Source organism: Aedes aegypti, chromosome 2, assembly GCF_002204515.2.
Source record: "Aedes aegypti strain LVP_AGWG chromosome 2, AaegL5.0 Primary Assembly, whole genome shotgun sequence".
Lineage (NCBI taxonomy): Eukaryota > Metazoa > Arthropoda > Insecta > Diptera > Culicidae > Aedes > Aedes aegypti.
Window position 1 is genome coordinate 351,545,851 of NC_035108.1, and position 16,594 is coordinate 351,562,444.

General features: G+C 37.8%; 1 protein-coding gene across 3 annotated transcripts in view; it reads right to left on the reverse strand.

Annotated features, from left to right (window-relative positions):
* The window catches only part of LOC5569849 (epidermal growth factor receptor substrate 15), an 80,237-nt gene that overhangs the window by 38,109 nt on the left and 25,534 nt on the right, over window positions 1–16,594 (reverse strand). For 2 of the 3 annotated variants that reach the window (XM_021846279.1, XM_021846278.1), the window contains exons 4-7: window positions 15,707–16,564; window positions 15,494–15,643; window positions 8,335–8,424; window positions 7,555–7,596 (exon numbers count right to left, since the gene is read on the reverse strand). In XM_021846279.1, the coding sequence (XP_021701971.1) occupies window positions 7,555–7,596; window positions 8,335–8,424; window positions 15,494–15,643; window positions 15,707–16,564 (1,140 nt within the window). The remainder of the gene's footprint in view (window positions 1–7,554; window positions 7,597–8,334; window positions 8,425–15,493; window positions 15,644–15,706; window positions 16,565–16,594) is intronic. The other variant, XM_021846280.1, reaches the window with a different exon arrangement.

Here is a 16,594-nt window from a genome sequence, read left to right on the forward strand (position 1 = left end):
GTAAATAAACATAAGAAAAAAATATTTAAAAATTGTTCGGTTTTAAGAGTAGAAAAACTATAAAAATATACCAATCCGCATTCAGGGTGTCATCTCATGTACAGAAATGAAATTCCCTGAAATATCAGGGAATATCCTGAAAATATCCAGGTTTTGAGCATGCGCATATATGACCGTACAATTCGTAGTTACTACTCCGTGATTGACTAGAGCAATCGAAGTTGCACAGGGAATCAATGAATGGGGCTTGGGATTAGCTAAGCATTCTTCAATGTGCACAAATCGAGAGCTCAAATTTTAAAAGCCAATAACGGCGCCGGCCACGTCCTTACGGTCATCGGAGAAGGGAAGGAATGTTAGCTAGCAACCGTTGTTACTAGAGACCGAAGAATCTTCTGCATCTCCACAGTTGTCATGGAAAGGATATTCGGTTAGTGGGATAAGATCTAGGAGTCACCAGCGGTTGGTCATGTGATCCATGATACATTCACGCCTAACCCGTTTAACGCCACTATTTATTAAGGCCGCGTGAGCGACGCGCAACACGATGGATCATTAAAATAGCCAAAACGGCCGCTATGGAAAGCATAGATAGCGCCACCGTAGCCTTGTGTTGTTGACAGAACAGCAATGCCGTCACAATGTTAAATCCCATATACAGTAGCGCCATTCATTAAAACATTTCCTTCTCAAGGAAATTCAACAAATTTTTTTTGGAAAAAAAAATCCTGGACTCTTGATCAGTCTTCCCATGAACAGAACAGATGTGCAACTTTGGTTTGAACCTTGCAACTTGTGTTGAACCAAAAACGCGCTTCGTCTCTGCACCAGTGTATCAAACCGAACCCGGTACCTGTGTACTTCGGTTCAAATGAAGGTTCAAATAATGGCACAAAGAAGACAGACAGGGAACGGTTGACATACACGCGAATACATTTCTACGATCATATATGGAACTTCTTGCATCAAATCGCAATCGCAATGTAGCAATTTTCGTACCTGTTGTAGTTTTTGCTCTTTTCCTACAAAGTTTATTGTTTTTGTACAATAGGCGAAACAAATTGAAAAAAAAAAATGTAATGTTCTCAACCATATCTCATATGCTCATGAACAACAACTGGGAACTGTACTAGCCATTACCAACTTAGCAAGCTTAAGCTTAAGCTTTGCTGAATAAATGAAAATTGCAGAAAAAATTAAGGACTGAACATCGCAAGTAGAGTTGATAATTAAAAATATTTGGTGTCACAGAATGAACATGTTCCACCAAAACAATTTACCAGATTGTGCCCCAAAATTCCCTGATAATTCCAGGTTTTTCCAGGTAGCAGACATCCTTCCATTGTACCTACTGAAATCATTATTAATTCAGTTCGTGTATGAAAGGATGGAAAAGCTAAAAGTGAAATAATGAAAGAAAAAAATAATCATGTGCCTATGTTAGATTCGAGCCCACGACTCTTGTATGCTAACGAAATAAATTGGAAAGTTTTAAGGATTTTTTGAATGAATGCCTATAGGTATCTCTGGAGGAATAATAGGGATAGTCGCGGAATAATTCATAGAGGAAACTTTGGAAGAATTTCTTAAGAATATTCTAAAAGTTCCTGAAAACAATCCTGGAGAAAATCCTGATGGAAGCTCAAGACAAATCGTTAAAATTCCTGTAGAATTTGTAAAAAGGCATTGAACAAATCTTGAACGAATCCTTTGATAAGTTGTAGTAGAAACTTAAGAACGAACTGTTAAAGTATTGCTGAATTGATTCTTATGGAAAATTCTAGTGTTATAACCAGGGTTCTGAATTATCGTATCAATGATGCGAAATTCACGATTTTTCGCACGTAAGGAGAATGCTTTTTTGCTTCCTCACGTGAATATCTTTTTTCGCTCACACTTATTTTCCCTAGAGTTACGATGGAGGATAACCAAAAATCATTCCACTCCAAGGATAATTTCTTTTTCACCCCATCATATTTTCGCTCACCAACTTCTCCCGAGAATTATCACTATGTGGATAAACAAAAACTGGTGCCGCCGACGGAATTCGAACCTACAACATTGCTAAAAACAGCCGCGATGCGTGCACGCTATCCATGCTACCACATCAACTTGACGAAAGTAGCAGTTAATTTGATGCATAAAAGCAACTGCTGCTTGTGGCGATGGACACATGAAAAGTTCTCCGTGGAGAGGAGAATGATAAAATAAAATTCTCACAGCTGTGGAGTTGTGCCATTATCTATTTTCGCTTTGTTTTGTAGACGGATAATTTCGCAAGGCAGCTTTTCGCTGAAAATTGTGGTGATGGAGAAATCTATTATCGTGAGAGTGAGTGAGAATTCGGAAGCTTGGTTATAACTGAATGAATTCTTCGATGGACTCTTGAAGATATCTCTGAATGAATGTTCGAAAAAATTTAGATTTCCAAGATAATTTTGTTATTTTTCTATGATAAACAACTATCGGGGACGGACCAGGAGAAGCCGATACCAATACGCCGAGGACCTGGGATCGAATCCCATCCCTGAGATAGTCACTAAAAATTTCAGTGACGACTTCGGAAGGGAGGTGAAAGCCGTTGGTCCCGAGATAAACTAGTCCAGGGCTAAAAATCTCATTAATAAAGATAAAGAAAAAATATCTTAGTATCATCTGTTTACCAAAGCTCGAAAATAGTATTCATCACATTTTTCTCTTCGTTTAAATCGAAGCTCTCCATTATTAGTCTAATTGTAGCTGTTGCCTTTTTTCATATGAGATTTTCACTGCTTCCTAACATACGCAATTCTTTTCAGTATCATTGTTCAGTCATTTTTAGCACTATAAGCAATAACATACATTATTAATATATATTGATATTTTTTTCCGTGTATTAAACTTATGCTGTTTTGCCGAGTTGCACTCTTTTGAGTTAAGGAAATCTAATGTAATATGCATAATAACTAAATAACAACGTAATAACATTAGGTATTATTATTGATTGATTTTTCCTTCTTTCAATAATCGACTGTTGTTTCTCGGTTGGCATTATAAGTGTGAATATTTTAGTCAATGATTCTTCTTTATTTGAGTCATAGAATGTTCTTTCGAGTTGGATTGTTTGAGAACTCGAGCCATCGAGTCACTGTCGAACAGAGTAGGGCACACATATTTCAGATTTTGGTTGAAGAATAGCTATAAATTGAAAGAAGGATATATCTCCGATAACAGGAACATGAATACAAATAAAAATCAAGTAGTACCTGGCTTTCAGGCGTTGTTATAGTGCCATTAATTGAAATATGTTCGAAGTAGGGAATACTTTGTACTACTGAGGCGAAGTTTTCTATTCACGCAACTCTATTCGTCATGTGTTAGAGACAAATTACAATAACCTCCAACGACCATCTTGGAGGCATTCATAGAGCCATCTTTGCAAAATTTTTCGAAGATTCTCTGATAGAATTGGAACATAATCTTATAGAAATCGCTACAAATGTCTTCGAAAAATCATTCAAGAATCTTTAAAGCTTTTTTTTTCAGAAGAATCCATGGAAGAAATTCTGACGGATTCCCCGAAGAAATTCCTTAATGAATAGTTCAAAAGGGTCTCCTAAAAAAAAATATTAGATAATTATTTTTTTAGCATTCAAAATCAATTTTTAAATTCCCGGATTTTTTCCCGATTGCTCAAAATATAAAAAAAAAACTGATTGCAAACCCGGGTAGAGGTGAATAACAAAATAATTGTAGAATAAGAACAAATTTTGCAATCATATCTAATTTAACCATTATTATGTTATTAATATATGACATAAATATCTCATCAATAGCAAAACATACAATCATAGCAAAATTTGTCATTGGTATGTTATACTTGAAAGTCATGTAATAACTAATCAATAACAAAATATACTATCATGGTAAAATTTGTTATTTGTGCAAAAATACTAAAAAACATTAAATATCTAAAGAATAACAAACATCGCCATCACAGTAAATTATGTTATTATTTTGATATTTAAAAACTTTTTTTTTTTTTTTTTTTTTTTTTATTTAAATAATTCATGAGAACAAACCAACATCCTATTTTGCCATAATAGCTCATTTTACTATTCGTTTGATACTCATTAAAGAAACAAAAAGCAAAAATTTTATTTTTCAATCATGCTAATTAAGATATTAAAGTCAAAGAATTAAAATTACCATTATTTGGATCTACTTGTGAATAGCTTATTTAGTTATTATATTGTTATCAATATCTAAATAATAACATATTTTGTTATTTACGGTTGCCTATATTTTTGCTATTATTTTGTTATTACAATGGCAAAATATTTAGTTTTTATGCCATACAAACTTAGTTATTATTTTTGTTATTTTATCTCTTATATCAAACAAACAAAGAACAAATTTTGCTATTCAAACATTCTATTTTAATAGTAAATTTTGTTATTCTTTTGCTATTCTCCTCTACCCGGGAGATGATCAAGGGCTTTATATTTTTGATTTCTTCCATAGAAAATGGTCAAATTTGGAGGACTTGAACTAACTTATCTATGAAATATTAAATTGATTGAAAACTGTAAGCTTTATGTGGTATAAATTACGGAAAATTTTCAAATAAAAGGATATAAACTAATTATTGAAATATCAAAAAGACCATCTACCTACTAAGAAGATCAGAGAGATGTTGGTAGTATTTAAATACATTTCTATTGCCCTCTAAGAATGTCTTCGGAATTATGCGTTACACATAACCCATGGCTGGTCTATTGAGAAATTTTTGATTTGTGAAACTCACGTTGAATCCAAGGAGAGATGTTTTTAACAGAAACGATATTTCCAAATACATTTCATTGTTCTTCTATGAAGCTGACTAACACTTTTGACATAGATACAAAACTGCATCTCTCAAGGATTCAATCAAAGATTTGGCGAAGAATCTCGCTATTTATTTATCCATCAAAGATCTTGCCACGAATTCAGGAAAAATCTTACAAGAAACTTGTTGGGGATGATTGGAAGAATTTGTTGTAAATATCAGAAATCCATACAAAATCTCAGTCACTCAGAAGAACTTTGTCATTGATTAAGGTCTAGTTCAACTAGTAATTTAGACAAGCCTTCACCAAGAACCAGTATTATCATTAATGCCAGGATATCTCTTGAGAAATATTTTTTGGAGATTTACTAAGAATTTCAAACAAAATTGATCGTTTCTAGAATCTTCTAAAAACCCTATTAGCAATCTAACAATAACCTCTTCAGTGATCTCTTTGAAAGAACTTTCAAGAAACTTGTCAATTATCGTTTCGATTTCCGTTAGGATTCCAGCAAAGATCTAACTGAAAATATGCCGTTAATTGAAATGGAAATCTCGCAAGCATGTTTCCAAGAACCTTTCCAGCAATTCCTAAGTACCCTTCTAGAAAAGTTTTATAGATCGATTAAGATTAACTATTTCTCTACCAACTCACCAAAAGTTATTCATCATGCAAAGTACGAGTGACAGGCAGTCGTACAACATCTGGAAAAAATGCAGTTTTGCCCATAGCGCCTAAAATTTAAACAAACCGGAAGTCTTAGGTTTGAAATACATATTTGCCCGGTTAGTTTTTCTAAATTCCAGGATAGTTCCCGTATTTCTCCGGTTATTTGTAATTCCCGGGTTTTTCCTGATTTTCCCAAACTTCTAGAAGAATTCTTGAAATTTCTTTTGAAATGTATTCCTAAAGAAATCCTTAGATGATTTTTTATTGAATCTAGAAAGTATTGACGAGGTGCACCTATTTTTTCGATAAGGAATTTCAGAGAAATTTATAAAATAAATCTAAACAATTTGAAATGAATTAGTTGAGGAATTCCTGGATAAATATTTAGGTGTATTCCTGTCTAAAAACTGTATGAACATTCTTGTTCTATGAAGAAATCGTTCAAGTAAGGGATTGCCTTAGGGTTTTTTTAGAAGTATTCCAGGAGAAGATCCCAGAGAACTTTCTGAACAATATAAATCAAATGGTTATTGAAAAGAATACTAGGAACAATTTAATTGAAAGGACATTGCCAGAAAGAACCTTCATCTCTGAGGCATTACGTTCCCAGAAGGACAGAGCCGGCTTTTCGACTTTAGTGTTCTATAAGAACTTTTTGTATATAATGTGGCAACCGCGTTGAAAAAAATAACTATCAATGATTTTCCCAGGGATCACAATAGGAATAAGCCTTGAAGCTAGGGTAATGATATCTCTATAGATTCCCAAGGGATTTCTCAACGAACTCCTCCGAAGATTCTATCATAGTTTTCTCCAGACACCCCTCATTTATCCGGGAATTCAACCAATCATTTTCCCATGGATTTTCCTACAATTTCCTCAACGATTTTTCAATAATACAACCAATATCTCCAGATTTGCTTTGAATTCCTCCAAGATTTTTGTTCAACATTTCTTCAAACATTAAAACATAAATTACTGCAAGGATATCTTCAGAAACTATTTAAGGAAATATACAATAGATTTCTCCAGTCATGGTTCTATAGATTGCTCTGAATTGAAATCATAATGAATTCTAAATTGATGAAACTAACTTCTGCAGAACTACCTGATGAACTCCTGCTGGAGAGAATTCATGCAAGGATCTCCGGACTGCTGCACCCTCGATCACAGACATATGTTTGTGCCACGAGGTAATCTTGGGGAATAGATGGTGAGAATTGTTAGATAATAAGGTGAATTCTAGACAAACATTAGAACGTTGAGCTGTTGAGCGTAATTCAACTTGCTCATGACCAAGCTGAGGGTCGTGGGTTCGAATCCCACCGGTCGAGGATCTTTTCGGGTTGGAAATTTTCTCGACTTCCCAGGGTATAGAGTATCTTCGTACCTGCCACACGATATACGAATGCGAATATGGTCATTGGCATAGTAAGCTCTCAGTTAATAACTGTGGAAGTGCTCATAAGAACACTAAGCTGAGAAGCAGGCTCTGTCCCAGTGGGGACGTAACGCCAGAAAGAAGAAGAAGATGATCATCAATACCACAATCAGAAAGAGCTAAGGCGGTCTGAAATGGGCACAAATCATCCGACATATCAACATGTGCCTTTTTATATAATATGATATATTATAAGACTTTGTTAATATCTCGAAGACGACAGGGAGGATAGGTCTACAAAATGAAGAGCGCCTACATTTGAGGGTAACTAGTGTCTGAACAAAACGCGTTTTTCGATAACAAAGATTGTTAGGTGGCTACCTACATGTTTTATTGAAGTAAACATAAATGTCCAACGATTGTTATTTGAAACCGGTTTCACGTGCATCGAAAACGTTCAATTTAATCTTAGTCATAAGCGCGAAAGCAAATCTGAACCCGATTTCTTTGCCAATTTATCCAGCCAATTGGACACTTCTAGCAGGAAATGTTATACTGCATAGTCATCACTACCCCTAGCTCTAATCCATTCGACCAGTTAGTGTTAGTTAAACTCACAAAACTATAAAACAGAAAGGAACAAATCTAACAGAAACACAATAGGAAACAGAAAATAAAACTAAACCAAAAACTAACCTGATCCCGGGCACTATCAATGGCACTATCTACCTCAACTTTCTACAGGACGACGGTGAGAGGAGTTTGTTTGCACCAGGTTTTAGGTTTCCCATTCGCATAATTTGATTTCCAAGATGCAATGTTTCCGATTCGGGTTTGGTTTTAGTAGCAACACAACACGCATCACAAATGCACCACCGCACGATGTGTTATTCGGAGCAAGAGCGAAACAATTTGGGTTGCAAGCCGAAATATGCATTTTGGTTTTCAATTCGAGATGGGCACCCCCGTTGATTGTTCACACGCACACACCGTTTTAGAAATAGGAGTTTGAAGGTAAAATTAAGATAAGTGAATAAATAATAACGTCCGATAGGTTGAGTTAGCGAATTGACAGATTCACTGACGAATGCTTCAGTAGTTCAACAAGCATTTTTCAGTGTTTTTTTTTGCTGAAAATGAAAATGTTCCACTTTCAAAGTTACACTGTAAAAACTAGCAGCATGCTATTAGAAATGTTAGTTACCAAGAAAAGTTAGTCATATTGTAAACATCTGGTCGTTAGTTTGAAAGCGATCGCCGTACGCATCTTGGGGTTATTGATTGGTTATCATTAGTAGCGAGTAGAAAACTAGCATTCCATTATCAGTTAGGCTCGATGTTGTGTAAAATTGATAAGTTACTAAGAGATAATGAATGAATTAGCACTCGAAAACGTTATCACTAAGGCGGAAATAATAAAGAAACCGATCGCTTTCCGATTGAAGGGAGCTCCCATGGGGAACAGTGACCACTTACCTGATTTTTGAGATCGTCGAGCCTTTTCTGTGCTTCGCCCTTTTGGTTCTCCAATTGCTTCAGTGTGGCAGTCAGGGTGTCCAGTTCGCTCTGTTTGGGGACAAAAAAGGAAAAATGAGATTGTTTAACCTACACGCAAAAAAATTGTGCGGTGAAAACTACCATTTTAGGGGGTTAACTTAAGCGCTCGCACCGGCAATTTTCAGTAGACCAGAAATGCGCTTGATTTTACCATGTCTGTAGTCGAAATCAGATTGTTGTAAATTATTTTTGTCAAATGTACCAGAAATGTGGTGGGATGTACCGTAATCATAGTAAATTGATCTGAAATTGCATGGTAGTTTCAAGAATGGGCGTATTCAGCTAAAATAGTAATTTTTACTACAGAATTTTTTCCCGTGTAGAAATCCTTTATAAGAGAGATTCGCGGAAGCTGACATTTCTGTCAAAGTGTGAGCCAATCGAGCAGCGAGAGCTGTCAAAGTGTGAGCCAAACGAACATGCGTTATGTTTGTTTTGAACTTTTCTTGAGGAGTAATGTAATCCGCTTGAAATTATTTCGGTAAAAGTAATTTTGCATAAATCAAAAAAATGAAATGTTTTACTTTTTTGAATTTTTGACAATGCGATTTTTAGTTTTTGATTTTTTTCGGCTGTTTATTAGTTTTGATATGTAGCACAAAGATCTATAACGAAACAAAATACACTTGATAGCAATGAGGAAGTCATGTCCGTGTTACAATATTATTCTCGACGCCGAGCAAAATCAGCACTGCTGGTCTGTTGCCAAATCATTCCATTTTACTTCCGCTTATCTCTCTATAAAGGATCACTAGTTTAACCTGTTGCTAAACGTGGCAAAATTGAAGAAGGGAGTTTCTTTGGATGAATGCGCTGATCCTTCTAAGGGTGGAATGAATAATGATGAAAATTGCATCAAAATAAGCAATTCAATGCTTTAGACAAATTTTCCGATCTTTAAATCGAAGCAGCTTCTAGGAACAGGTCTTTCGGGATATAGGCAGGTGATCTTGAATTCCGTTAAGGGAATCTACATTTCCTTCCAAATTGCAAAGAAAGGAGACCGCCGCGTTTTGCAGGAAGCTATTAAAGATCGCATACTACTTCTCAAACATTTTGTAGAAAAGAGGAACAAATTTTGCACTTTTGACGACAAAACTGAACGTTTATTCAAGGTAAACTTGAAATGTTTTTCATATAATGAAACCGATCAGGCAATCGTTACTAAGATAATTGGAAGGAATATTAAGGTAACCCAGGGCAAGTGAGAATCTGGGGTAAGTGGGGCGTTTCGTCATAGCTCACTTAGCAAAAGTTTTTCATGGGGGTATTCTTCTAGGAAGTTGAAAATATAATGACAAGGAATGTATTAGGTGCATAACATATTGTAATTTTTATTACCATGTAACAGTTGTCAATTCAGCGCCATTTTCAACTTGCATAATACATTTTGACACGTTTCACGTCTTGCATTGACCCGCAAAAAATAAATGTTTTATAAATTGAATTTCCATCAGTAAGTAACAACTTTAAGTATTATTACAAGCTGCTAATGATAAACCGGTATTATGTTTTCATTTCATATGAAATTTTCGATGATCTAACTTACCCCAAAATTTCTTTGTACCCGGGGTAAGTGGGACCTATCAAAACAAAAACCAGAATCAAAACTTTTCGTAGACGTTTTATATATTTTCCTAAAGAGTAACACTAAAACATTAAAACAAATGATTTTTATCAAAAAAGATCAATCTCAAATTACTTAATTGCATAAGAGGAAGAAGAAATGTGTAATTCTTCTATATATTTTTATTTGGTTTTTATTTTTGATATACGACTTCAAAATTGAACAAAAACAGAGATGAAATTTGAAATGCATCATGAGAACGATTATTTTTCTATTTTATTTGAACTTTATTTGTTATTTCTGCCAAATTTAGTAGTGACAGAAAACAATTCCACCCGATTAAACGGTTTTCTACTATGCACATAAATAATAACAAAACATATTTATAATTTGGGGCCCAGATAGCCGTAGCGGTAAACGCGCAGCTATTCAGCAATACCAAGCTGAGGGTCGTGGGTTCGAATCCCACCGGTCGAGGATCTTTTCGGGTTGGAAATTTTCTCGACTTCCCAGGGCATAGAGTATCTTCGTACCTGCCACACGATAAACGCATGCAAAAATGGTCATTGGCATAGTAAGCTCTCAGTTAATAACTGTGGAAGTGCTCATAAGAACACTAAGCTGAGAAGCAGGCTCTGTCCAGTAGGGACGTAACGCCAGAAAGAAGAAGATATTTATAATTTCGTCAATTATTGATTATTTATGTTCTAACTTTTAATTAACAACTTATAAATGATATATTTTGAACAGGTTTAATTCCTCTTTACGCTTTTATTGAGATATTTTCAGGTAATATCAAATGGGAGGTGACATACTATTATATAAACGTTTTCTTCATAAAGCGTTCCGTATTTTATGGTTGATCCCTTATGTACATCAAAAATGTACTCGAAATTAAAAATCTATGATTTTTCAATCCTATTATTGTAATGGTTGACTTACTGATGTGGATTGACGTATGAAACTGGATGTGTCCCACTTGCCCCGTTTAGCGAGGTAACTGCGTCAAATGGCTCATTCTAAAGCTTCCTACCAAGGATTTCACTATTTTGAATTTAGTCGATCAGTTTCATGCACACACCAACAAATATGTTGCCAAAATGTAATTGTGCTGTTAGATTTGAAAAATATTTACATATGAAAATTTTATTGTGCGATTCGTTTGAACTATCGTTTTTTTAGTTCCCACTTGCCCCGCGGTACCTTATTTAGTTCATTGTAACAAAAGTGAAATGAATAATATGAAAGTATTGTAAAAGGCAAAATTTAAGTTGTATGTCCATGTGACATTGGAACATTTTCGAAAGCTTGGAGATAATTTCTAGAACCACACTCAGTGTCACAGATGCCAGCAGTGGGACCATGGTTGAACACGTCTAATTGAAACTCTTCAAGATTTATTCGGAGGACAATGAGTTATTCTTATTCTTTGTGGGTACTTTGACAACCACAGAGTTGTGTTTGATCCTTTGATCGCGTCGATTGCTTCTGTGGGGGCGGGCGACAAACACTTGTTCGGCGCACAATGCGATTATCGAGTAATATCGCGAACCCGATTAGGCGTGAATATATCATGGATTACATCACCAACCATTAGTGACTCCCAGATTTTTACCTTAAATATCCCACAAACCCAATATTCTTTCCAGGACAACTGTGGAGATGCAGAGATATACTCGGTCTCTAGTAACAACGGTTGTCTAACTAAAATTTCTTCCCTTCCCCGATGACCGTAAGGACGTGGCCGGCGCCGTTATTGACTTTTAATATTTGAGCTCACGATTTGTGCACATTGAAGAAAGATCAGCTAATCCTAAGCCCCCCCATTCATTAATTCCCTGTGCAACTTCGATTGTTCTGGTCAATCACGGAGTAGCAACTACGAATTGTACGGTCATCTATGCTCATGCTCACGCTCATCATGCTCCTCTTCGTGGGAGTAAAAGTTGGTTTTCATCAATGTGCTTTAATAGAGGTGCGGAGGTGATTATGTATAGATAATACACAACTATTTGATTGTATTAGTGAATCGCTTGTGTTTTCACACAGCAACCCATTGCGTTGGCCCTTTGGATCGCAGATTGCACAGGTCTTGTGTTCTATAACTCGTTACCTTCCTAATTCGATGGCCCCTTCAATATCGAGATCCGAAGGTTCACCTGGTGCGCAAATTAGGACCCACAAGGCAACGATCACCATCCTCTTCAATTCTCGTTAGCCGTGGAGGCTCCCGTAACGACCAGGCGTCCTCGATGGTTATATGATGAGGCAGATTGGACTGTCCATAATAAGAGCGTCAGTGCATCACTCCGCACTCGCCACCCAAGTAACATGGCAGAATTCATTGCCATTCTCACGCAAGCGGTAGCCGTTTCAATGCCCAAAAACTAGCAGCAAGCTTGGTCTCCAGCGATCAAAAAAGAGATCAAGGCACGTAGAAAGGCTCTTCGCGCCATGAAAAGAGTACCACCTGACCATCCAAACCGAGATGTAATCCTTGATCGGGATCACATCGAACGCAACACTCGTCAGTAAGCCATCCGAGACGCTAAACGAGTCTGTTGGATGGAGTTCTTGGATAGTATCAACGCAATACAATCATCCGCTGGACCTATGGGCTAAGGTCAACGCCTTCAACGGGAAAAGAGTCGTCACTCCATTCAACCTTGATATTGAAGGGACCAGTACTGCAGACCCAGAAATCATTGCTGACGGCCTGGGAAATTATTTCACGAAACTTGCAGCGCAGCCTTTGGAGCTTTTGATCCGGTCTTTGTCCGCCAAACCGGCGCAACTGCCAGCGAACGACATAAACTATTACCCGAGGATAGTGTGCGTGCAGCTTGCCATAATCAACCTTTTCAATTAGGGAGTTACAGCATGCTTTGACTGACAGCACGCCATTCGGCCCGGTTACGGTACAACTACCAACTTTGCGGCCCTCAGCGAGGCTCTGCAGGAGGCGAAATCCTTGGATCACCATACCAAAATTGTTTCATTAGAAATCTCAAAGGTTTGGACGCCATTCGTTCTGGAAAAGTTAGCCAGCTGGGGCTTCACCGGTCACGTTTTACAATTCGTAAAAAACTTTCTCACCAACCGTACCTTCTGAATGATCATTGGAAACACTAAATCCGATTTATTTAGAGAAGAGACCGGCGTTCAGCAAAAATCCGTCATATCGATGACTGTGTTCCTGAGATGATTGGCGTCTTTCGAGACCGTCAAAATATTTGGCTACGCGGACGACATCGTAATTGTAATATCTGGACCTAAGATCACGACTACACGAAGGAAAGCTCAAGCGGCCTCCTCCGTCGGCTTCGAAAAGTAACTTCAAAAATACAATTTTGTTCGCCATGAGCCATTTTAGACCGGTTCTGATAGTTCTCTCGGAATACCTTCAGCAATGCCTCCAAAGATTATTCCAGGAATGATTCCTTTATTTTGAGATTTCACAAAAAGTTCTTGCAGGAATGTTTCCACTGATTCCTTCATAGATTTTTTCCAGTAATTTTACTGAGAATTACTTGAATTCTTGGATCTCTTTCAAGAATTCTTTCAGGAATACTCCGCAATTTTTACGGAAATTTTCCCAGGTTTTTTTTTCAAACGATTTCTGCTGGTATTCTTTTGAAGTTTCACGTAGAAGATCTTTCAGGAATTGTTTCAGATGTTACACAAGGACAAGGATTACTCAAGATATTTCTCAAGAGTTTCCTGAAAGGATTTCTCCACCGATACAAATAAATATATCCCCAAGTAGGCATCATGAGATTCGTCCAAAAATTATTCCGGAGTTTTATTCCGGGATTCCTCCACGGTTACATACAAAGATATCCCCAAGTAGTCCTCTCGAGATTTGTCCAGGAATTATTCCGAAGATTCTTCCACTACTCGCTCCAGAGATTTCATAAGAATTTGTTCCAGGTGTTCTACAACTCACGAATTTCTTAAGGGATTCCTATAAAATTTCAACCAGGAAAATGGCTACATGACTTACTCCAAGGATCTCTCCAGAGAATCCAACAGGGATTCCCCAGGAATTTCTCGAGCGATTCGTTTTGGGCCTCCCAAAAATCATCCAGGGATTCCTCCAAGAGTTTCTCTTGGAATTCTTCCCGTGATTCTCGCATAAATTTCTGCAGGAGTTTCATTAGAAATTATCCTAACGATTTCTCTAGGGATTACAGTAGGAAAATGTCTACAAAATCCGGTGAATTTTTAACTAATTCCTTTTGGAAAATCTCTTCATGGATTCCTCTAGAGATGTCACCTAGGATTTTCAAAAAAATCTTTACAGCGGGTTTTCTCTAGGGATTAAACCAGCAAAATCGCTACATTAATTCTTCCTTGGATACCTCCAAGGATTCTCCAATGATTCCTCCAGAGATACCTCCAGGAGTCCTTCAGTAATTAACTTAGATAATCCATCCTACAGGAGTTTCTCTAGAGACTACTCCAAGCATTACTTTAGGAATATCTCTACAGGGATTCTTTCAGAGATTTCTTCAGCTTTTTCTTCAGGAATTCCCCTAAGGATTGCTCCCGAAAATTTCTAATCGACTGTAAGGGTTGTAGGTGACATTTTGTTCGGTTTTAGGTTAAGTATACTAAAATATTCTACTGTTCCCAAGCTTTCCAACGGTGATTTTTCCGTCCAATAGAAACAAATAACATAACTCATAGAAGAAGGGCTGGTTTTGTTGGCTCCCATACAATTTGTATGGGATGAAAAAAATGGTGGAAAAACTTCAAAATCGATTCTCTCAAAAGTAGGTTTTTGTTACTTACACCCCTTTGCTTCTAATCCCCTCAATTTATGTAGTGCTTTTCTGAACAAATTTCTAAAGGAAACTTTCAGAGAGATTTCTATAGAATTTTTATGAAGTCAGTTCTTGTAGAATCCCTAGATGATTTTTTTAGGAATAATTCCTAGAGAAATCTCGAGAGGACTTTGTATAGAAATCACTGGAGAAACATATGACATAATTCTTTATAAATTGTCGAAAAATTTGAAGATATCTCTGCAAAAATCTCTAAAGAAGATTTTTTTGAGAAATATCAGGAGAAATCGCTTGAAGAATCTTTGGTAGAATCTCTGAAGGAGTCCATGATGTAATCTCTGTAATAATTACTGGAAAAGTTTCCTGAGGAATCTTTGGAGGAATTCCAGAAGAAATCTCAGAAGAGATTTTACTGGAGGAATCTATGGTGCCATCACTGATGGTATTCCGACAGAAACAGGTTCAGAAGCTCCAGGCGAAATCACTATAGAAATATCCCTGCAAATATTCCCTGGATTAAACCTTGGAAAAAAACTTTTCATTATCGTACAAGCATGTGACATAAATTCACCAGTAAAAATTCTGAACTGCGACAAATGAAATGTAATATGTTTTTAACAATATGCTAAAATAGCGTCAATTTTATTAACCAATTTAGGAAAATCGTGTTGTCTAACCCAGATATGAAAAATAAATGTGATGGTATGTAATACTATTAACTTACCTGTAAGCTTCGCATTTCACCGTTCTTTATTCGAACGTCGGCTTCCTTCTGGGCGACCTCCTGCTCCAGCAAGCGACGCTCTTTGGCCAGTTCTTCAATCTCTTTGGAAATCATCTCCAGCTCCGGGTTGTTGTACGTCGGTTTCGGTTCCTAGGGGGTGGGTGAAGTAATTATCGTTACTAAATTCTTTCCGAACTGAAACACACAACTTACCGGTGCAGCGATGAGCGAGCTCTTGCGCAGACTAGGCGGAACCATGTTCGAGGCCAGTGCCTGCGGTGGATCAATTCCCTTTTTGGCCCGTTCCACGAGCCACATCGCCAGGCAGAACTCCTCCAGGCGCAGTTTGCCGATTTGGTTGGTGTCGCAGAGGGCCCAAATGTGCGCCAGGACGTTCTGTGCTAGACCAGACTGGATGAATACCTCTTTGATTTCGTGCCCGGACACCAACCCGTCCCGGTCCATGTCGCTTTTGTTGAAAATCTCCTCGTAACGGCAACGTTCCAGCGTGCCGACTACCCAGGCATTACCGGCGGTGGCCAACGGATCCACGGCGCCGGTTGGAATGAGTGGAACAAGTGGAGCCGGTGGGACAATCGGTGGCGGAACGGCTCGAGTGACCGCTGGAAGTGGCGGAACTACTGGTGGCGGTGCGATATCTGTGGGGAAGTTTGCTACAAAACCTCCGTCGCCACCGCTGCCGAATGCATCGAAACTGCCGCCATTGCTGGTGTTCTGTGCTGGCCGCTGAAGCTGTGGCGGTAGGGTAGCTGGAATGGCACGTTTGTCTAGTGCTTCGTACACCAAATGCATGGCGACGCAAAATTCGTGCTTGTCGAGGCTTCCATCGCGATCCTGATCGGCTAGGTCCCAGATTCGGCCTAGCGTTTCCACTGGGAGTTTGGAATTCATCAACGTGTTGCGCACTTTCGCGCCAGGGAGGAGCCCATTCATCGGACCGAGTGATTCGAACAGCTGCTCATACTGTTGTCGCTTTTCGGGTTTCATGGACCAGTCGGTGTTATCCGTCGGCACCAGTTTGACTTGAGCGGGAACTTTTGGAAGGTCACCCTGAGGGGGGATAAAGATCGATAAGAACCT